Here is a 24,190-nt window from a genome sequence, read left to right as displayed (position 1 = left end):
AACTGAAGCTTTCACAAAATCCTATTAATGGGGACTGATCGTGAATTCTTGGTGGCTGAAATTATTTATGATCTCCTGAGGTTGACTACAGTGCATTAACTTAAAAGCAAATTGGTCCACTTCCTAAAATAAGGAGGTGAGGAGGAGGCTGCACTTTCAAGAGCAATGGTCTATGTAACCTCCTACTTCTTTTGATATAAGATACAGCAAGTTGAATGTAGCAGTCTTATTTGTAGCAGTAAGTATATTTAAGGCTACAAAGTAAAATCCAGTCCTCCTTTTTCAATTTTACTTCAGAATTTCTAAAGTTCTCTAATCCTGGTGTTCATTTGAAGTTAAAACCCTTAAGTTTCTGAAAATGGATTAAAATTTTTCTTTGCTGGTACTTAAAAATTTATTCAATATGTTTTGATAACATAACTGAAAATAATCAATCTTAGACTTTAAAGTTGGTAAGGAAATATCATTAATAGCAAATTTTAGAAAACTAGCTAGTATCTATATTTAGTAGTAATGTCTGCTTTATCAAATCTGAAAAGTTGCTTTTAAAAATAATAACGTTAAAATCATCTGACAACCTAGAACTAAGAAAGTACGGAAGCAAATTCTCTTGACAGCTTGCTGCACTTGGAAAAAAAATGAACAGAGCATGCAAAGATGTAGAGATCACTGAAGAGCTTTTTTCCAACAGACACGTACAAGCTCAGCTGCTGAATCAGGCAAAGAGGAGTCTGAAAGACTTACCGATTTCAGATCATTAGCTGGTGGATCCCTAGCAAGATTGAGGAGCCCAGTCTGGCATTAAGTCTTTTACGTCTTCCATTTGCAAATGCTGAAGGATGCATTAGTAGTTTGTGGGAAAGTCCTTCTGATTTTTTTTTTAAGATTATTAATACTCTCAATACTCTATTAATATCAAAGTTCGTCAGCACCCGAGACAGACGCTAGGTTTCCCCAGAGTTTGTAAAGGCACAGATAAATCATGGGAGGGACAGAGGAAAAGGGAACACTTTTCCAAAAAGTAACTGCAAGTGAGCTTGTAAACTGATGGCCGTTGAACAGATTATTTAAAGGTCAGGGGAAAAAAAAAAAAAAAAAAAAAAAAAGACTCTTAGAAACATAATTCCAAATAACACATACTCTTACTAAAGCCACAGTTCAAACACTTAAAAAATCAGAAAACAACAAGACTCAGACTGCTTTTTTAAGAGGATATGTGACAAAATTCTGTGGAGGAAATGTGATAATAGACCTATCATCCCTTCAACCCGGGCCTCTCCCATTTAAATATTTATAGCAGAACTCCAAGTCAATACTTTATTCAATCCAATTTTAGGTAACAGGTTAACAAATACTGTGTTGAACTGCTCTTGCAGGAAGCATTGCTCATACTCAAGTGTTCCTCCTATTCTTTCCTACTAAAGATAATGCTTTAGAAAGCAACTTTGCAACAAAGCAATTTTAAACTCTAATTAAGTAATCTCTTTCACTTATTATTAAATCTGCTTCCTTCCCAGAATTTTTCCCACTTACATTTGTGAAAGCCAATCTAGTGAACCTTTACTATTCCTATTTTAAGATATGCCACGCTTATGAGATGCATAAATTTTCCCTGTTGTTTCACCTTCATTAATTCGTCTAGTTCCTCGTTCCTCATTCTGTGATTCTTTAAACCTAGCCCCCAGACAGCGCTATCTCTTACAAACCTCGTGCTCATCACCATGAACACAGCACCTCATAATTCACTGGTCCCAAGAATCAATGGATTAAATGAATTCAGGAGCTATTGCCAGCAAATCAGAGAGGACAATACTCTACCATTCGGGAGAGGCAGGGATGACACCTGCGGGCAGACTGGTAATCCCTTCGCCCAGAACAGGATACACAACTGCTGCCTTCGGCTCTTACCATCGTATGAAGTAGATCAAGTTAGCATCCCTACTGATGAATGACAAAGTTTTCCTCTATGAATTATATCAGGTACCCTTGCTGCATTAGGACTGCTCATGTACATCAACTTCTTTCATGTCTAAAATTATATCTTATAGTACTGAAGAAGGAGGCTCTCTGTCTATGCTGATTCCGCAGATTTGCTGAAGAATCACCTTATGCTTCTTTCTGGCAAATAGGAACTCGTTCTCTCCCCAGTATTCCCACAAGATGCATTTCTTCGCCAGAATAGGGTAAAAGAAACTGTCTGAAGCAAGGACTGGGGAAGCGTTGATGGAATGAAGCATTAACTCAGACCGTGGCCTGCGCGATCTTCTGGATGTTATTTGCTCACAGCATAATTCCACGTTAAAGACTACCAACTCAGCCACGATTGAAAGGTAGACAGTACCCAAGCCAAAAGATGAGCAGGTGGCTGTGTCAGGAAAGTCAGACAACGGATATTAGATCAAGTGATGAAAATGGATTTAGAGAAAAGAACACATCATAACGGGGCCTGGTACATCAGGGGTCTGTCAGAGCAACACGTCTGACAACTGAAGAACTCAGACAAGATAAAAGTTAGGGTAGTATAGAGTAATGCCTCCAGAATAACACATACTCAGCAAACAGGGAGGAGGGCTACACAGTAGATACTAAACTCCCATCAGTACTAAAACATTCAAGAACCAGAGTAAAGCAACTGTATCAGGAATAGGTTACTAACACTCTGCACAGCCATCTGGAAGAACTGGGAATAACCACGCGAGAACCATCCCATTCATCAGATCACCAATGCAAAATATGGGTTGAATGGAAAGACAAAGCTACTGTATCCTTCAAGCACATCTCATTCCCATACGCTCTACAGTATGCAGGTACACAACCATCAAAAATGGCAAATCAAAAACCAGCAAAACAAAAATGGCAGAATCACCATACAGCCTGTTCAACAAAAACACCACTGTACTCAACCCGGATTTAATGTGCTGGTCAGGCTTTTTGCAAATATTTATTTGGGACTTAAGTCTAGGACACACTTAAACACTTCAACATTCACAATACTCCCCACACTGTACAATATGCCAGGGGTTAAGGTTTTGGTGGGTACACTGAAAAGCCATTGCACCTGCAGTTACACTTTGCCTGTATGACTTTGGAGCCAGGCTTATTCTAGCGTTTATGCTTTTCAAAGAACCATAAGATGGTAGATAAATAAAGGAAAAAACTAATGGTGATATGCAGGTCCGTGGATTGGAAGTATTTTTCAAGACAGGTGAGGTAATTTTACATTCCTCTGCCTTGCTTTCAGTGTAGGCATACAAGGCATATTGGCAATTAGTGGTCAGCTCACTGATTCTTAAAATTTTGTAAATTCATACAGCTTCAGTGTTCTGAAGGATGATTTTCAGCAACTGTAAATGGGCAAAACTTGTACAGAGAAATGAGATGGATGTTACCATTTACACTCACTTCAGAAACCGTAAGATGCGCAGAGGAAGGTTTATTGATTTTCTTACGATCGTTCAACACAGTTCAAGGGGAAATCTGCAATTTCAATACACTATTTGGCTGCGAAGAATGAAGCTGTTTTCAGTATCAGCTGCTTGCAAATTCAGTTGTTCTCAAGTCTGCAATAAAGCTTAGAGTCCCTCTTCTGAAGAGCCATTTAATTTTAACAAAATGTACACTCGCTATGTTTTAACAAACATTAAAGAGATGAAGATCAGGCATTTTCATTTGTGTTAACTGTAAGAAATTTTGCTACTCTTCCCTGCAACTCCTCAGCCTAGCTGGGTAAGTCTTACTGAAAAAAACTGAGTGATGAAGGCGAACTAAGAAAGTATACTTTACCAAAGCCTTTTTTTTCTTTTTCTCAAAATACTGTTGAAGAGATGCTTTGCAGCATGTACTTTTGTGGGAAGGGACCTTTGCAAGTGGTTAGCTATTTGTTAGAATCGAGAAAGCTGCAGCCTTTAAAATCAGTTTGATTCATTACCATCCAGTGCCAATAAACTTGTTCCAGTTGCTTCCACTCCAGAAAGGCTTCTAACTGCATTGTTTCGGACTCCAGAAACTGTAACAGCTACAGGGAAGGAAACAAAAGAAAGAAAATCAGGTAACATTACTCATTTGTGAACTGAAATGTATGTTTGGTATGAATTATAAAAGAGATCCCCCTGAGAGAGTGATATTATTTCAGTGGTATATGGGACACCCAGTATGTTATTTCATAGGAGCATTGTAAAAACAGCCGTGCAAATGCAAACAAAGACACACTTTTCCCAACAGCACTGATTATTCCTGACCCCAGTTATACAAACATCATCAGCTTCCACATATATGGATGTGGGGTTTCCATATTATTTTGAGGGATCAAAGGCATGTAATTCGGCAGGCCTAGGTGCATGTACATCTTTGAATCTTCCATGCTTTTTGACTACCAAAATAAGCTATGCTTCTCCAAGAGTATCTTTTTGATCTACCCATTCACTCACAGTTATTCAGCTTTTAGGGTCTAAACACCACTTTCTCTTCCAGGCTATGCACAGCCTTTTCACTCAGCTAAAACTGAGGCAATCGGTCTTTAACTGTGGCGTCTCATACTCAACAGTAATAACGCCAACTGTGGTACACAAGTACTTCCACTACTCCAACGTACCCTTCCCAAGATGCTCACGCTTGCAGAAACTCACAACTCCAGAGTCTCATCTCCCACCTGCCTCCTCCTCCAAACCTTTCCTCCCTCATTCAGATCACTCAAGCTGAGATGAACTGTGACGCTCCAAAATAGCATGGAAAAACTCTCCAAAAATGTTACCTATTTCACACAGCCACATGCATGAGGAATCCCCCTACTTACCTGAGAGCACCCGAAGAAGTGAAAGGGGTTGTGTTCTAGCAACACAATTTATAAATATTTTATAAATCTATGTGTGTAGATATATATACAATGAGCATGCAGGCACACATATGTATACAGAGAAAGACACAAAGATTCCAAAACTAACTGTTTGTAACTAGTAAAACAAAAGTTCTTGGAAAGAATGAGAGATGAACTGACCAGGTATAAACCAGCACTTACTGGCTTTATCAATTTCAATACTGGCCATTTATTTGAAATGAACAATTTTAATGCTAACCTGACACCAATAGCAACTTTTTAAGGACACACACAAACAGAATATGGCCTCAAAGAGGACGATCCTCAAAGAGGAATACCAGATACTTAGCTAAACTTGCCTTATACAGACAACTATCTACTGCCAGATTTGCTGGTTTTAATTACTTACTACATAACACAGAACTGAAATAACTATGAAACATGAATTGGCTTTGCAATTTTATTCTGAGATATAACTTGAAGATAAAGAAATCAGAGAAAGAAAGGTATTTTGCAAAACTAACTGCTGGAAATTATTGGCAGTTCAGTCTAAAATACTGCCGGATCCAAAAAGCAATCATTACATATTTATTCACGCAACTGACACTTTGCATTACTGTTACTGATTCTGCTAGCTTCAAGATTAGCTGGTATAAGAAAGGTGGCCCACAAAGTCGAAAAATAGGTTTCTGTCTCCTTTTTTCTGCTCATAGGTACATCTACAGCACAAATGGCTACATTATGGGACCTGATGCTGGCAGTAAAATCCAGCTGAAGAGCTGATTAAATATTCAGGCAACAGCTAAGTTGCTTGATTTTAAAGCAGCTTTGTAATGTGGCCATGAGCTGCATATGACTGCAGCACACACATCTTGCGACAGCTAAGGAGAACAGAAAGTTGGAATGGGGAGCTTTTTTTTTCCTTTTCTTTTCTTTTCAAGCCTTAAAAAACAGTCTTAGAAAACACATAACCATCATCTCTAGTCTTAGCCTTGAAAGAGGAGGGCCATAGTGTTGAAAAGGACAACCACTTGCTTTCAGACCACAACTGAAGGTTCAGAAACTTTACCAGACATTTTAGCGAGCCATTGGAGCAAACCAAGCTTCACAACAAGCAAAGCTTCCTGAGCAGTCTCCTATCCTCAAGCCTTTCAGGGTTTTGTTTGTTTTTTAAAATGCTCTATTAGTCATGCAATACTCGAACAGCTGGGAAGCATCCATCTGATTCACCTAGCTATCATGCCTTCACTTTTCACTAAGATACTACCATCCTTGGAAATACCCAGCAACAGTGCGCTACATTGTTTGAGCCATAAATCAGTAATGGGATGATTACACAGCTAACCCTAGGAGGACAATTTTCAAACTAGCTGGAATGCTCAGTGACACTGTCAGGCCACCTGCAATAGCCAGCATTTTAGTTTCTACCCTTTGGGACCAAAGTCACTGTTTCTGGATCGCAATATTCTGCGCTATCCTTTATACAGCCCTTGCAAGACTGGGAAGTTATTGCAGCACAGAGAATAAAGCAGAACACAATAAAAGCTAATGTTCTACAAATATCCTTGAAATACCGCAGCAAAAAACATAAAAACGAGTAAGTGTTAGCCACAGGAAATAAATTGCACACCTGCATGCCATTAATTTGATCACATGCCCAGTCTCCACATGACCCAGAGGCAGCAGGCTTTCACTCACATGTATCTGCCCCTAGCGAAGGAAGAGCCATCTATACCAGCCAGCATCCTGCCCCCCCAACTTCATACTTTCCTCAAGCTTCTTTTACTTCAGCGTGTATTGTTCTTTAACTACATTATGTATTTGGTGACTTTGAGGTCAAAGGCGTACAGTACCTTAGACAGACTCATCACAGCCACAGCAGCTAGGCTGAGTGTTACGGCTGGTATTTCAGCCGTATTTGCCACTGGCAGAACGAAAGCCCAGGCTGTACCTCTGCATTTTTCCAAAATCCAGTGCTCTTTTCTTATTCATCTAGTGCCAATAATGATTCAGGCAGAGATGGCTTTACGTTTGACAAGCAGTTCCACTTCTGCTGCTACATAAACGTCTCTAATGCAAGACATAAATCCACAAGCTGCAGCTAAAACTCCCTCCTCATTTTCACTGACCTAAGGACCCAGACGTAGCTGTCCCTCCTAGTGAAATTTAAAGACTCACATCTGCAGAAGGGCACTCATTTTGTCTCCTGAACTGAGAGAAGCAGTAAGTCAAAAATAGTCCTTCTGTGGGAACCTAAATGATGCTTAAGGATAACATATGAAGATCGTCTTTCTCTGCACACAAAATTAAGACAAGAAATCCATTCCCCTTTTTTTCTGGAGGAAGTTATTGCCGTAAAATACTTACACTGAGAGAAAAAGTAATGACAAATTCAAATTGCCAAGCTCTGTGGAGAAGTAATTCCATAATGAATGCTGAGAGCAAACACTTTGCAGTAACAACGTTTCTGAACCATTGCAAAGAAACTATCTCTGGCGCAAATGACTTGCGGGCAATAGCTTTTTTAGAGAGGCTAAACTGTGCTTAACTGAGATGCCTCAGAGCACCTTGCTGGGAACTTTCCAGTGATGCAACCAAAAGTAAACTATGTAAATAACATGCCTCTTCTCCTCTGGTACGTAGGGGTGATTCCCAAGGACAAGCATCCAGCATTCGGCGTAGCTAATACACCTCAAGAAACTTTGAAAACTTGAATTTCCAAACACCTGAGTGACAACATCTTCTAGGTGGTTTTGGATACTCAACCACAGGCCAAAGTTCTGTTCCGTATCTACATATCTAACACAACCACAAAACACACTAACACTAATCACAAAAATCACTATTTAAACATACTTGTAATTACTTTTCCTGTTGAGGTATTAATCTTTTTCATAGTATTTACTAGCATATTGCTAAATCATTGATGCCTGCAGAGTATTATAGAAATCAATAGTTAATAATTTGCTGCATCACGCATCCTTCTCGTAAGCTAAGTTCCGGAGAGCTCCCTGCAACAAGTACTTAATTTCTGATGCACACAGGTCATAATTCAGCTACCATAACCCTTGCAAAAGTATTTTAAAACAAAAATTGCTCTGTCTAAATATCCAGAAAAATCATCCCATTTTAAGACTTGGAAAAAAACAGGAAAAAAAATATGTTTCTTGGTTCAGAGACAAAACCCTTTGCTGATTCATCACTTATTCACATATGACGGTAGACAGGAAACTTGCATCAGACTCCAGATCACTGCAAGCCTCACTCCAAACACCAACATCTCTCAAGCACGATGTGAGGCTCTCTCTATTAAGACACAGTTAGAATGTGCTGGCTTTTAGGAGCTCTGTATGAAAGCTTATGTGCAGAAAGTATCATTTCATACTTTTATTTGTTTAATAAGAAATGGCTCTATTCAACTTGAATTTTGGAAATAAGAATACAAGTCATAAACACCTAAGAATTGTGGGAGAGAAGAAAAGCAGAGAAGTTCCTTCATGAGAATGCAAGGGAAAGCAGGAAAGCAGTAAAAGAACTACCGGAAAAGTTACACAACTTAAATTTCCAGAAGTAAACCATAATAATTGAGATAAAGGCCTTAGAGACCTAGAAAAATACTGCATGCAAAAAAGAAACAAAATTGCAACACAGCTTCATCTCCTCCGCTACCAATACAAGAACCTCTTACCAGAAGCAAGCCAACCTTGACAAATACAAGCCTTTAACAGCCAGCAGGCTGTAGGTAGAGAATATTCAGATTAGGATGGCACATACTCCCTGAGTTACACATTAGCAGAACTAATTCTGGTAATCCCTCACCAAAAAGCAGAGGAAATCTTGATATCAGAACCAAGTCAGGCTGGGAAAGAAAAACACTTTGAGCTGACACACTCAGTGCTACAGGATTCAGTTCCACATTATGATTTCTCCAAAAATACAAAATGGAGCAGCTTTGAGTGGACGGTGTAATTCTAGATGCTTGAAAATGTGTGAAATTCCAAAACATAAGAGACCTGCCTTCTCCACTCATCAACACCAGGTTTCTTCCTCACCACAACTCCAACTTCATCGAGTTATCTCAGTGCTACATTGCTGTGCGGAGGGAATCAAACTGCTAGTTACAAACTTCAGTGACAAAGATCATCATTATAAAACATAATTGCTATTTTGAAAGGATTTAGAAAACAGCTGTTTAAAATGAAACTGAGAGAAAACGGAATTTAAAGCAAACAAAACAAGGCACTTGGGACATAAAAACTGTAATACTGCTTTCACATTGATAGGCAATGAACTGGAATGTACTAACAATGAAATTCACTTGCAGAGGAACAGGTCCATGAATCAAGCACTTTTCATATTTCCCTAAAGACGGGGCACATACTAAGCACAAGACCAAAGGAAAAAAAAACTGGAAAAAGACGACTAAAGTGTGAGTTTTATATTTTAATGACAAAGATCAAGATGAACGAGAATGAAAAAGGTGAAGTTCATTTTCTTCCCCAAACGTACCACTGATTTGGGTGCATGGTTCAGCATGCCTGAAGAGCTGAATTTTCAGGCAGCACTAAATACCTTTTGCTGAACATAAGCTCAGTTAAAGCGCATCCAGTGGGTACCAGAAGTCACAATTTACTTGAGAGAAATCTCAGCCAGAAAAATTCAAAGGACAAGATTAAATTTTATCACAGTACTGCCTGACAGCTGTTCACATTCTCCTGTTATCCAGAACTCCTATGTAGCTGGTATCAAAGACAGACCATTACTCATCTGCTTTTATTCAGACTGTTTCTGTACAGAGAAAAAAAATTATACATATTCAGTTTCTTCTTTTTCCCCCTGTATACTTGCCCATTTTCCTGTATTTTTAACATCTTTCCTATATAAATGGAGACCAGAAAAATACGCACAGAAACAGACAGAAACAGAAGCTATTTCTAATTCACTTTGTAGACTCAGCTGAATTCAGAAAGGAACGCTACACTTCTGAACCACTCCAATATCCAAGTTTCCCCACGAGGTTTCCACGCTGCATGTTATTGCACCGTGAAGAAGGGCTAGTCACAAGAGGAGAGGTGCACGTGTGCGTGCACGCGCACATGCGCCTTACGGTTACTAACTTGGGCAGGGGAATGTACCCTTTAGATTTTCCTCTCGCCCCTTTATTATTCTGTCCATCCTTGTCACCAGCTTATCACACCCACCTACCGTGTCCTTCCTTGAGATCCTTATCCTGCGTTTGACAGTGAATAGATAAAAATAGTATCCTCACACAAAGCCTAAGAACTTTTTCCTTTTTCTAGACCAGCCTGCATGTCGAACCCCCACTAAGGCAAGGGATTTCACCCCTTTTTTCTTCCCTGGAGCATTAGATCTTTCTCTTCAAAATAGGAGGCTCTGTAGCACAAGTTCTGCACACCGGTCACGTCTTTACCCTCCTGCTGGGACGTTTCCTGCCACCACCTTTGCCTCCTGGCACGTAAGGACCAGGGGACCTTTAACCTGGGACTCGATCGGCAGTGACAAGCGGGGCTTCCCCAATGCCGCTTCAAGGCACCGCTGTTCGGGGACAGGGCTGCCCGGCTTCCACAGAGTCCCAGGGCACCATCGAATATACACCGTGACTACCGCCGACGTGTACGGCATCCATGGCAACAGGAACCCAACCTCTGAGCACTAACAAATACCAACGCTAAATAATATTAGCTGTCACCCAACGACAGAAAAAGAAACGTGAATAGGAATGGCATTCACCACTGAAGACCCAGCAGGATGTTCATGGCAGGTAAATAATGAATGAAAAAAGTTATTCCATATGCAGATTAGTCTAAGCTTGCCAATTTGATACAAATACAACTTCTCCCAACCTAGCTCTTCTATCACAAGCCATCATAACCTATCATGCATGCAGGTATTTTCACACGTTTTAAAATGTGCATTATCAACAAGACAAACTACTAATTTAAAGTCTGCTACAGCCTCCCTTATGTCAATTCATTTCTCTTGCTGCTCTCTTAACAGAGACTTTTAAATTAAGTGACAAACATATTTAAAAAGAACCACAAATCTTAAACCACTTGCAAAGCACGAGTAATGGCTGATTTTATAACGCTAATTCTTTGGCTACTTAGAAAAACAAAGATACCTGCCAGTAGAGCTAAGTTAACATTATGGGCCAATTGCATGCTAAGTTTAATTTTAAAAAGCTATAAAAAGTCCTATCAGTCTCCTTCCAGTCTGAGCTGCATTCTCACCTCAAAAAACACATTTCAGCTCAGTGTGACCAAAGCCATTGCAATGCATTAATTTAACTTCTTTAACTAGGATTAGACTGGAAAATGCAGTTGCCCTGTTTTGCCTGACTTTCCAGGTGACTTAGGTGTCCTTTTGACGCAGCAGTGGACTTGACTGAATTCGAAGGAAGCGAGGCTGCCATTTTGCATTGAGGTAACAGAAGAGGGTACCTATCCTACCACGCGCTGGTTTGAAGACATCCATTTGGTCCAAGAGCTGCAAGTTACAATGAGAAAATGGGGCTGTATTCAGACATTCGCACAGAGTCCTACACAAACAGCCTGAGTTCTTTTATTGGAAGATTGGGACTACTTGTCCAGGGAGTGCTTAGAATCCAGGGTAACAGCAGTCTCAGCTGGGGACCACAAGATCATCCTAACTCTGCAGCATTTCAAGATCAGCCTTCACCAACAGCCGTAGCTTGGCAAAAGAGAAGAGCAACAAATCTAAAGTCCCTTTCCTGCCCAAGCTTTTAACAGATTTCTCTTGGTAAAAATAGCAACAGTAGTGACACCAAGAGCATATTGCACAGATGCTCTACAATCTAGTGGCTACTGTTAGCTTCATGGCTACTGTTAGCTTCAAGGTGCAAGTCAAGACATGGGTTATGACTTTTAAAGCTCTTACCCAGAAGATTGTGTTTCTTGAGATTTAATTTGTTCCTTCAGGGCCAAGTATCTCAGTTAAGATCTGAACTGGCTTGGGCCAATGAGACCCTTTGAAACTCCAGCACCAAGGAACGGCAACAAATGAGCAATTTTAACTTCGAAGTCTCCTGCCTAGGAAGATCAAGAGGTCACATGATGAAGTAGTTAGAGTAATTTGCTACGAATATGGAGACAAGACACCTCTCACAGCACACTTGCTCCTGAACACCAGCCCCAACTGACCCAGTGGTAAACAGAAACTTCGCCATTCGGCTCAAAAAGACCAGACATGATGCTAGTACTACCTTTTCTCTGGGCCTGCATGACCCCACAGGGCCTGCCTGTCTTCACATGGCCCAGAGCACCACCTGAGCAGGGGCAGCTTCCTCCACCACTGGCTTTGCTAGCACTGCCACCAAAAAATACCAGCCAATGCCAACTGATGACGAGCCACCTCATCCTTGTCTCCACAACTGATTAACTCTAACTGCTTTGTCTCAGGTGGAATTATTTTATAGTATGCCAATGTCATTGCCTGACAGAGCATACAGATCCTGTGAAGTACAGGAAAAAACAAGCAAAAGAACAAAAGCAGGAGTGAAACACTGTATCATCCTACCAGTGTTGCTGTCTCTGGTAATCACAACCAACTGTTCATATCAGTCAAGCTGGGTAATGCAGTTTCTGCTTCCGCACAGTACATGTCTACTGTATTTCAGAGATATCTTCCTTTCTTATGGTGTAGGAGACTAGGATATTGCTGCTACATACTCCAACAATTTATGGAGTCCGTGATGAACCACTGCATCATTTTTCAAGGACCAAGAACTCTACATGCTTGGTCAATAAAATGTACTAAGTAATAACTCATCCAAAAAAATGGTGATGGCAACTCCAGAACTGCAGCTCTATTAACTCCTTTTTTTGTATGGTTAAGTTTAGCTGAAGGCAATATTAGTGACAAATTGCAGCCTGGGGAAATTTTCAGATCAAGGTAATAATGCCATGAGGTAGAATGATTTGCTGTAGTGTTGCTATATAATGCTGCCACTTCTTCCAATGGGACACTAATTGCAGCCAGAGGCCACCTTGCTTAAAAAATATCTAAAGAAATATTTTAGCACTAAAGCTGTCTGGAGTAATAAAAAAAAATAAAGCATCCTTCCCGAGAAGGGGCACTGGGAAAGTGAAACTGGGTACAGAGTTCAAGTGAATGATTCAAAGCTGACTTTAAGAAACAAATGAGCTGCTTGTCTGCTAGGGAGGCCGGTCTTTTGATAACACTATCAGTTGCCAAGCAGAACCACCTGGGCGAGTAGGGACCTCGGAGGTCTCTACTCCAACCTCCTGCTAAGGTGGTGTGCTCTGGGCTCTGTCCAGTTGAGCTCTGAATATCTCCACCCCTTCTCTTGGCCCTGTGCCAGCGTTTGACCACCTTCATGGTAATTTTTTTTCCTTCTATCTGGCCAGAATTTTTCAAGTTCCAACACATGTTCGTTGTCCCTCATCCCTGAGCACCTCTGAGAAGAGCCTGGCCCTGTCTGCTCTACATTCCCCATTCAGTGGTTGCAGAGAGCAACAGCATTCCCCCCACTACCCCCAGCCTTTTCTTCCCCAGGCTGAACTAACCTGGCCCTCTCAGACCCTTCTCATACATCCTGTGTTCCAGCCCTGACTACCTTGGTGGCCTTCACTGGATTTGCTCCAGGACATCACTGACCTTGTGCTGGGGAACCTCATGAGTGCCGAGCAGAGGAGCAGGATCCCTTCCCTTCCCTTGCCGGCTGCACTCTTGCTAACACAGCCCAGGATATCATCACCTTCGCTGCAAGGGGACGCTGCTGGCTCCTGAGCAACTTGCCTACTCAGATCCCTATGTGGTTTTTTTTCTTTGTTTGTTTTCTCAAAGCTGCTTATTAGACAGTCTGCTCCCAGCCTGTACCACTGCAAGGCGTTATCCCATCCCAGGCGCAGGACTTCGCACTATCCTTTCCTGAACTTTCTGAGGTTCCTTTCAGCTCATTTCTATGGCCTGTCTAGACCACTCCGAACCACTCTGCCCTGCCCTCCAGGGCATTGACTGGCACATGCAATTCGGTATTGGCTACATCCCTGAGGGATGCCACTAACAACCAGCCACGAGTATGAGTTCAGTGGTCCAAGCAATTTTGCAATTTTCAATTTTCATTCACTTATCCAGACCATCTCTAACCAGCTTGGCTATAAGGATTTTCCTTTAGTGATACCCAAACACAGGCACTTTCCCTGTCCCTATTTGTCCTCTTCAGATTTCTTTAGCTGCATGTCTCTGCCTCCTTCTGGGATGGGATACTTCACACTGTTTTGAAAGGGAACCACCAGCAGGATCTGAAGGATCTGTGGAGGTGGAAAGTGTCTGTCCCAGAGCAGGCGGAACTGAATCAGCTGGTAACGGCAGGCATCGGATGAGCAGAAAATCACCAGAAGCCACAGACAGTTGCAGGAAAGGAGAAATGCAGAGGAGGTTGTTTTGATCACACTCGTTCTTTCAGATCTAAAGCAGAGTTTAGCTACTGCAGAGGCCTCTTTCTGAAGCATTTAGCTCTCCATCCTCCCTAAATTGTCACTCTCATGGGTACACATTTGTCCCTCCTACCACCAACCCCAAAGCTCCACCCTGACCTCAGCTACTTCCCGGCTCTGAGATAATTCCAGTTCACCTTCCAGTCATGATGTGGAAGTCTGGATCCACTTCTTCCAGAAAGGAGCTAAAGCCTGCTGCAGCAGCACAACAGGGAAGAAGAGGAAGGTTAGGAGAGCAATTGCTCACCCAAGACACCAGTGTCTGCCCCAATAGGAAGCCAGACAAAGCTGCAGTATCCAAGGGCAAAAGCATTCATATATATTTTTTTCAAATTCATCTCTTTGAAAATTTGTTTGCATCTGCCTTAGAAATATCAATATACAGTATTTTGCATAAACTGATCCTCTTGCTTCTATGGTGCCCAGCTGGCTAGAGCCCTTTGCTTTCTTAAAATGGATCAGGAACCCAGCTACAAGTAAACACCATATAAAAGCAGCTTTGAAGCCATTTGACCTCTGTAATTCTTCCTGATTTAACACCTATGGTAAGGGTTGCATCGGCTCGGCCTCACTTTTGCAAATTAATACCTGGCCCACTGTTTCTAACAGGTCTTAATAACTACTATAACAAACCATGTTTTGCGTGATAAATGACAGCAAAAGAACTGAAAACCAATTGGCTATGGAATTTAGGAAGGAAAATGACAAAGCAAACTACCACCTCCTCCTCCTCTGGAGTGAATCATTAAAAAAAGGCAGGGATAAAATTCTTTGTTCTTGCCATGCAGCACGGGGTGGGCAGCACATGCTGTCACACTGACAGCTTCTTTGCTTCCTGAGCTCATATTCTTTGCTTGTGATGAAGTATGAGAAGGAAAAATGGTATCTGAATCACCAAGAGCTTTTTGATTTTATTTTTAAATTGTCTTCTCAGTAGCCACTCTCCTACTCTATAGGAAACACATAACAACAACCAAATCATCTCATTTGCAACGGAGTATTTACTGCTGCTCCAGTAACTATAAGGAGCAATTTCCACATACACAGGCAGAAGCAGCAAAATAGGGGAACAGTTTTCTCCTGTTTCTATAACGTTCAATGTGCCAAGCATAAAACCAGCATAGCTTTCTCCCAGAAAAACAACAAAAATAAAGAGCAAGTGTTCTAGCTTTTAGAGGTGATCTAGGCAGGCCTGCTAAGAGGATCAGTTTGCTTAAATATAATGTGCTGAACATCCTCATCACACAAACATGGGGTTCCTAGTACAGCTCATCCTTCCTGCAGGAGACTCAAACTCTGCACTTCCCTAGGCGCCAGGTTTCATCTGGCACAGCGCTGTAGCATGCACTCCATTCTTGACTTTGTACCACCAAAAGGCCAAACTAGGGATCACCTACAGAGGGTAAACAAACCTTTCAAGCAGCCTAAGTCATCGGCGGTTTAAAGACAGTTCCTGCATCATTGTTCAGCTCAGCTATTACAGGGCACCAACAGAAAAGCAGTACTCTAGGACAGGGCCGGACTCTCGGAGCTGGTCAGAAAGCCAGCTTAGAGCAGCAGAGTGTCGCCGAGGCACTCTGAAAGCCTCCTGAGCCATGGCCTGAGACACCCAGCTCATCATACAGCAGCACCTAGGTTATATTTACTTTGAGTTTCTAGGTAATCTTCATATTAAATCCAACCTTACAGCTTCTATTCTTTCCTATTTGAACAGCCACCATAAAAAAAAAAAAAAATCTAGTGCTCTGGACCATTCGGTTCCCTTCGGCTTTCTCGGGTGAGCCTCCAAGCCTCCAGCATTTAGGTGCTGGGGCCCTATGCATAATTCAATACAAAATCTCCTCTCCTCCGCAATATTAATAGGTCAGCTCCCATGTTAGCTCTCACCAACCTGACTACCATGCATACAAAATGTCTAAAGTAACTGTGGCCTGAACAACAACACAACAAATTAAGTAATTTAACAGGGGAAAAAAAATTGAGTTTAATGGACAATGTTGTTCACAGTGCATGGCAATGAGCATGTTTTACGCTTCTAATGCGCAATCCAGCAGTATTACTACAAAGGTTGGAAACTGAAGCATTCAAAGTTAAAAAGTACCAGAATTCTAGTTGCCTGAACAATATTAATTTGACTCTCTTGTGTATATGGTAAGGTCTAAAGTTATGTGACCAAAATATTTCCCTGCATCATCTGTCTCACTGAGGGCACAGAATAGCTGGTGCTCACTCCACAAGCTACTCTGTTTCTGTTCTTTAAAATGCATCTTATCCCATCTATTCTTCCGAGGGAAGTCATAGACTTATTTGCCATACATCATTCAAATCATATTCCGAAGACAGAGTTTTTAACTTCCACATAAACAAGTTATCTTTCCTAATGACCCATGTGAGATGAGACAACAGTATTATCATCACTTTACAAATGGGAAATGAAAGCAAAGAGATGACAGAAAAATGCTTCCATTTCTTCAGGATGCCCTAATTGAAGCTTCTGAGACCCAATTTTCTGAGAATTTATAAATCATTATAAAGCACTTTATAGGTATATCTACCCCACGCAATTCAACACCTTGCAGACGTGCTTTAGGTAGTTCTGATGGAGTTAGTTCCCACGCCAACATAACCATGGCACACTACCTCAGCTGATTAGCTCTAATGCAAGAAACAAGCCAGGTGGCCCAAGGCATACTAACACCGCTCTACTAGTGTTAGTCTGGGATCCCATCTAGAGCTTCAGGGGAGCAATGTGCTGCACGGACCTAGCATGCTGCCTGGGGTTAATCCTGACACTTCTGCATAGTGCTGTCTGCACTGCCAAAACACTTGATGGGCTCCAACCAGAGATCCCACCAAGCACAGCTGCAGCAAGGAACACTGAACATTTCTACAAATTAGATCCCTGAGCATCAAACCGGGCACACAAAAATGGCAAACACCCCAGCAATGGCCCACCATGGAAAGTCTAAGTTGGTGGGAGTTGAGAACTCAGCAGCACATAAATACATCAGGCCTCCAGGAAAATGCTCCACTGCCTTGGTCATTAAGGCTTCCTTCTTCTTGCAACACTTCTCCCACTCTTACTACTACTCCTTCGCTTCCAGTAACTACTTTCTTTGCCACAGCTTTGACTCAGAAACAGGGCAGGCACACTCTGCTCTCTGAATGATACCAACAGTTCTAAAATGAAATATTATCCTAAGGAACATACTTAAAAGCATCCTACTAAGGTTGCACTGCCATCATTTTCTTTTACTCCAATTTAGAATTTAGTATCTTAACATGTTTAAAAAAAAGATGCTTTCAGAAATTACTCCTGAGGCATCAGAGATGCTTACTGGAAGGACTATAACCTTTAGAGATACTGGATATGCCTCACATACTTGAGTTAAGACTAATAGCAGTAGTAGGTTGTCACACTACACTGGACCATCGCTGGAAGGGGATGAAATATTTTGCTGAAGTTAGGGAATACTCAGAATCCTATCAGTAGCAAAACAGTGACTCAGGCTCCAGACAGACTCATCCTCCCCATTCATGGCACTCCCTGTCCTGCCCAACTCTCCAGTCTTGATCTTTACGTCTTTATTCAATCCCTCCTGCCATAGCCTTGCTTTAGTACCTTAACCCATCTCTTTTCACCCAGATAGTCTGAATTCTTTCACATTATCAGAGCCACCTTCTTTCCCCAAGGCCCTCACACAGGCCTCTTGTCCAGGGGCCTCTCTTCTAGATTTTGTCCGACCTCCCTGAACAAGAGCCAAAGCAAGGTGGCTCTCACTGCCCATGCCACTCATCTCCTCTGCCTGTTCAGAGCCCTATTGGTGCTCCCAGCCTGTAGCTCCTAGCACAGTCAGTCCACGTTCCCTGCGTTCTTCAATGAATAATAATAGAATCATTTAGTAAAAGCAAGTTAAAGACAGTAAGAGAGCAAAACCCGAATATTTTAAAAGGGCAAAGCCTTTGCTATTTTTATTCAAAGTGCACTGGTGAACATATTTATGCAAATTCCAAAACCTTGTTTTAATTGACCTTTTTAAAACATGTGTGTCCGTGGGTCTAACATGCAGTTCATTAGTAAACCCTGAAATTTATCAAAGGGCAATAATTCTAGAACTTCTTGTCATTATATCATTAAAGAACTTACTTAAGATGCAGCCAGCAGTAATCACCAATGGAAATCTGCTTAAAAAACAGGAGATGGCAAAATTTGTCATTCCTACAGAATTTATCAGCCTATTTGTTGTTCTGACAATAAAATTCGGCAATGCCAGAGTCCAAGGATGCCTGTCATCTGAAGTCCCATAAACAGATTTAGTAAAGAGTCAAGAAACACTACCGATACAAATTGAGTTTATTCTGGAAGTGTGTAAATTTAAGCCTGAATATAATTGTGTTCAGATCCTTTTGGGACTGTCTGTCTCCTCCATCCTATTGCTCCAAGAACTGTGTCACAGACCTTTGTGTTCCTTTTTGGGAGCTTGTTCTCCACCTTTCCAATCTCATTCACAGGAACGTCATTTTTCCCCAACTTGAAAATTGGTTCATCCTATAATCTTTCTATGAAGAGTTCACACAGAGCCTGGCATAACACTTAAAATGAATCTCCATGAAGACTTCTGTGGAACCCAGACTGGTTGACAAAACATACACAGAGAAGAAAGGAAAAAAAAAAAAACCTCATGTTCAGAAATACTCAGAAGCCCCTCTACAATTACTCTTGAAGTTTATGCCATGTTTTTCTTTATGCAGGGTCCCCTCAAGAAATTTCAAATATTTTTTTCCTTTCAAGGAATTGAAACCAGATGGCAAATAGTCAAAGCTGTCCTTATTTAGAAAGGTAGTCACAACATAAAATATAGATCCTGTTCCATGATAGAAATGACAGAATGATGGCTCTTACCAAGGGAATGAAGCCATGAACATGAAAAATGCTGAGGGCCGTATCAAGTAGAATTAGTTGCCAAAGCATCACAGAAGATAATGAAAGCAGCTTGTCTCCAAAGGTCTAGGTCATTCACTTAAAAAATACCAAATCTTTTTTTTTTTCCTGGAATTTGCATGCAGTACAAGTCTTTACTTCCTGAACTAATTTTCTACGCAGAAGCAACATGGTTTGGACTATACCATGAATGTGATTATTCCCATTGGTATCTATGCTCTTTCAGAAAGATGTGTTGGTTCAACTGCTTCTTGTACAACAGATGGATGGACATCATAAAATATCAGATGGTGCCATAGCAGGCTATTTGAAATTCAAATAAGGCTACATATCCTTCAGCCCTACCATACAATACCATAGCAAGGCTGAGTGCGGGAAGTACTGCATACAAGCACAGGTCTGTGTCAAACCAACAGTTGTAACGGTGTGGCAAGTTTAGCAGCCGAGTTTTAACTGTTCAATTTCATTTAGCTACTGCCTGCAGTGCCTGTAGCCCCCAGGACCAATCCCTGAAGGCTCAAACAACCAGCTTTAGGATACCAAATAAACCGAACAGAACAGCCAGAATTATTCGGCCATAGTTATTCAGTTTTCACCCAAGACAGTCAGCAACTTAGAATTCCGTTTTGGAGACAGTCCAATACCATAGTGACTCTTCAGTAACCAGCTGAATAACTTAACCTTAGATAACGGATTTCACATTTGCTGCACTGCCTTCGCATACACTCCAGGAGGTGGTGCTGTCACTCAGAGGGAAATGGACTAAAAACTTACGTACAGGATTTGTGCTCTGAAAATACCAGTTGGTCTTAACATTTAACATGCCTATGCAGTTAAAGTACATCAACAGATCACAAGGATTTTTGCAAAGAAGTGCACAAGTCCATATGTGCATGCACATGACTCAAACTGAAAACTCAAATTTCATGCAAAGCAACTAGCAAATGCATGTTCAACATTTTTGAAAATTCAAAGCCTATCAGTTCCTAATGCCTCCAATCTGAATGTACTTGTTCCAAAAAGAACAGAAGCTCTTTAGTACTTTGCATGAATTCAAACCACAGGCTATTACTCACAGAGAAAGAATAAATCTGTTGTCAACCCATCTGTAACAGCCATCTGGGGCAGATGTTTTAAATGGAAACTGTCAGGAGATTTAAGGTCCACAATCAACTTATCCTAAAACTTGATCATTTACCCCCTTGAGCGCCCCAGTAAGAAATCATGGAGTCTCACCTGATTGAAGCAAGCAATATTCATATTGTACATTGGCTTCCTTCTCTGACACGTAAGCAGTTTGGAAAGCTAATTAACAACATAGCAATATCATCCTATCCCATTCACCCAATCCTTCCTGCTCGGAGAGCTAAAGCTCACCTGAATTTTTTATGGGCGTGAAACCGACCATATATAATGTAGGGGAGGTCAGAGAGACTATTTGCTTGATATTATTTATTTGCTACCACAGACCTTGCTTCCTTAGGCCAGTGGAATTCCCTTTAAAACAGTTTAATTATCAACAAATATAAATATTTTTCATAAAATTCTGAAACAAAATGATTAGCTATTTGCATACAAATAGTCTGAATTCACATATTCATTCTATGGATTTCTCTATATGCCCATTTGGCAGACCCTTGCATTATTTATTTGCCGTTACGCACAGTACAGTGATCTACTGGCATTTAAAGGTTTCTGCTTTACCCGTTACTCAAACAATTTCAGTGTTCTGCCTACAACTTGTAATCTTCACTAATCACAAAACGAGCAAGGTTGAATTCCACACACAAAGCAGTACGAGAAAGAGACACAAGGAACAGTTAATTGCTTCAAACTTCATTGATCTCTATATGGTCACAACTTTCTCATCAAGTTAATTTAGTGCCTCTGAAGCAAGCTCTAGGTCATCAGCTCATCAGAGCTGGTGACAGTGCACTGCAGAATTAAGGTAAATGTGCTTCAGACACAGGAATGGGATTATATTATCCTCAAAAGCATGAAAAACTCTCCAATTAGTCCCACTTCACAACCACTGTCCACAGTCACAGGAGGGATGAGACTACCTCCTCAGAGCTAGACCATACTGCCCTGGAGAGTGAGGGGCAAATCTTGGTTACCTTCAGCCACATCCTATGCAGGCTCTCCCTATAACATTTCCAAACTATTTTGGTCCCAGTGCCAGGGACCAGAACTCTGTTTCTGTCCCAAGACATTTCAAAATGGCAAATGACAGCAGTCTCTAGCCCGACATCAGCTGACACGGGGAACCATTTAAAACAAGCAATACTGATACAACTTGAAAAACGTACCAAAACGCAGCACATCCAAGATGCTTTTGACTATGTTCTAGCAAACCCTAGAGTGATACATACAACAAGTTTTAAAGAAAAGAGAAATTTCCTAACACAATGAACATCCAAGCTGCCTAGCAAGGCACAGGCTGTTGTACGTTGCCACACTGTAGCTGTCACCAACCTGCATGCTCTAGCGTGGCCTCACAGGCTTCATAACTGTCACCACTGACTCTGAGGAGCTGCTTCTGCTGAAAAAATGACCACCAACATACTTCTCATCCAACAACCTACAAGCCAGAGTGCTCAGAAAGTCACGACAGCATCCTGGGGAAGAGGGGACCTACAGGTAAACTTCAGCAGCTAACGGGAGCATGCAAATACATTTCCTTGGAAATCAAACAAAAATCGAAATAACTTCACCTCCCATTCACTGACACCTCTGCATGGCACAGCAACTAAATGCAGAGGTGACCTACGATTCACAGACACACATATATAACCACCTCAAATTTAAGCTGCAGGAAAAGTTGAAGTTTTGATCATGCTTCACTAGAGGAAGACATAATTAAAATTGTTACAAATGGAACACTTCCAGCTCTACGAATCTGACGGAGACATTTATGATGATAAAAGAATAATAATGTCCAGTAATATCCTTGTACATAAAAGCTCACCAAAAGAGTTTTATTGTCAAAAATCTAAGGGAAGAACATCTTAAACAAGTTAAAGTGAATGTGAAACTTTTACAGAAAGGGGGTAGCATGACTTTTCCAACTCACAAACTACAGTTTAAACTTCTCAGTTATCTATATTCTATCACATTTTGTCAAAATAAAAATCTCTTGTTTTATTACAGGTCAGAGCAAGTTCTCTCTCAGGACAGTTTTGACAGAAATGCATTCTTGGCTTCAGTAAAACCAGCCCAATGTCCCTTCTATGATAGCTAATTTTTGACGCTTCAATCCACTTTGCATTTCTATCCTTTGAAGGATGCCTAGCACGGGAAGGAATTTATAATGCCATTCACCAACAGGGCTACATTACAGTAAGAAAAATGATTGGCTTGCTCTTTTTATTGATCCCTGGAGCAGATTATTTGAGGTAACATTAATGTCATCACTTAAAGAGAAAAAACACTTCACAGTTTTTAGAAAAAATATTTGTCAGAGTGCTGCCATCTGCACCAATGTCTGAAGACCAAGCAGTTCAAATATGCATAATTTACTTAATCTTATGAAGATATCTGAAAATAAGACGCATTTTATTACGTTTTCCAAAGAAGCATCAATTTGCATAGTGAGTATAATATCCATCTGGAAAACTGGCATGCCAAATAGCCTTGCCCTTTTAAGTCCATACTAGTTTGTAATATCAAGGTCTTCATACATACTAAGCAGCTGACTTTTGGAAGCTCCTATGGGGAAATCAGGGCAAGGGGAGACAAAATACTGGGGCTGCTCAAATGATGACAGGAAGAATTTTAAGTCTCTTGAGAATATATATACTGAGCGAGGATCTCCCGTGATTTGTGCTGATTTATTTTAGAATCAGACACAACAGAATAGACTGGAGGAACGTCTTTTCTTGGAGAGGTTCAAGAGGTTAAGAATTTCACAGCTGATTACGCTGACAATTAAAATTCTGGATGTCCAAGCAATAAGTGCCACAAGAAAGGAATTTTCATTGCTCATGCACTGAAGCTGGAACTTGTTTGGGCCTGCACCTGCTACAGTAGCAGAAATTAGAGATGGAGATTGTGGCCACCCATTGCTTATTTGCACAAACCATCTTCAGCTGCCCTGTCAATGACCACTCCTGTTTTTAAGGGGTGTCCCTCTTCTTATTTATTTGCTATGAAAGCCTTGAAAAGGTGGAATCAAATCTTCACAGATTATCACTAAGCAACATAGCTGCCTGCTAAACCTTCTTGACTATAGCACTTTACCAAACCACAAAGTTTGAAATAAAAAAATTATTTCCGGATTTTGCTGAGCCTTCAGTGAACGGCACACCTGAATCAGACACCATGAGTATGACTCCGGGTACGACACACTGCCTGCTCAAACATGACACAATCTCACACCTCTGGTTCTATGGCTTTAACCCAGAAAGGGAGCAGCATGCAGGAAAGAAAAATTCTGCAAAGAACCATTTATAGCACAGGCAAAAGCAACCATGCTTTATTAGCGCATCAGTACATTTTGCTGCAACAGATCAGTGACTTATATGCAGGCTAAGGCTTTGAAACAGCCTAGTTGCAAAATCCTTCAAGATAGCCTAAAAGTTTCTAGTACCAGCTCACCAGCCCTTTCTGGACATTGCGAAGTTCAGGAGACTATAAAGCACAGATTCCAGAGGACCATGCTACTGTGTGTTCAGAGCCACCGAGCACACCGTAGGAGGGGACTGTGAAGCAGAAATGAAAAAAAAAACAAACAAAAAAACCCAAACCTCAGGCTGACTTAGTCACTTTCTCCAGAAAAAACAGTAATTTTCCAGGAAAATGTTCTAAATGGCTCAACCTTAACAAGAGACTGGCTGTGAACTGTTCTTCCAAAGAATACTCAGTAATGAAAGATTAACGTGCACTTTTACTTTACTCTAGGGGGTCTGAACATGAGATTGTCTCCCATCATCAAAT

General features: G+C 41.0%; 1 protein-coding gene across 2 annotated transcripts in view; it reads right to left on the bottom strand.

The window, feature by feature from the left end:
- The window catches only part of TEDC1 (tubulin epsilon and delta complex 1), a 75,343-nt gene that overhangs the window by 23,909 nt on the left and 27,244 nt on the right, over nt 1-24,190 (bottom strand). For both annotated transcript variants that reach the window (XM_064515729.1, XM_026123421.2), the window contains exon 6: nt 3,929-4,015. In XM_064515729.1, coding sequence (XP_064371799.1) covers nt 3,929-4,015 — 87 coding nt within the window. The remainder of the gene's footprint in view (nt 1-3,928; nt 4,016-24,190) is intronic.

The sequence above is a fragment of the Dromaius novaehollandiae genome, chromosome 8, assembly GCF_036370855.1.
Source record: "Dromaius novaehollandiae isolate bDroNov1 chromosome 8, bDroNov1.hap1, whole genome shotgun sequence".
NCBI classification, from domain to species: domain Eukaryota; kingdom Metazoa; phylum Chordata; class Aves; order Casuariiformes; family Dromaiidae; genus Dromaius; species Dromaius novaehollandiae.
Note: the sequence above shows the minus strand (reverse complement) of the source record. Positions and strands in the feature narration are given on the sequence as shown.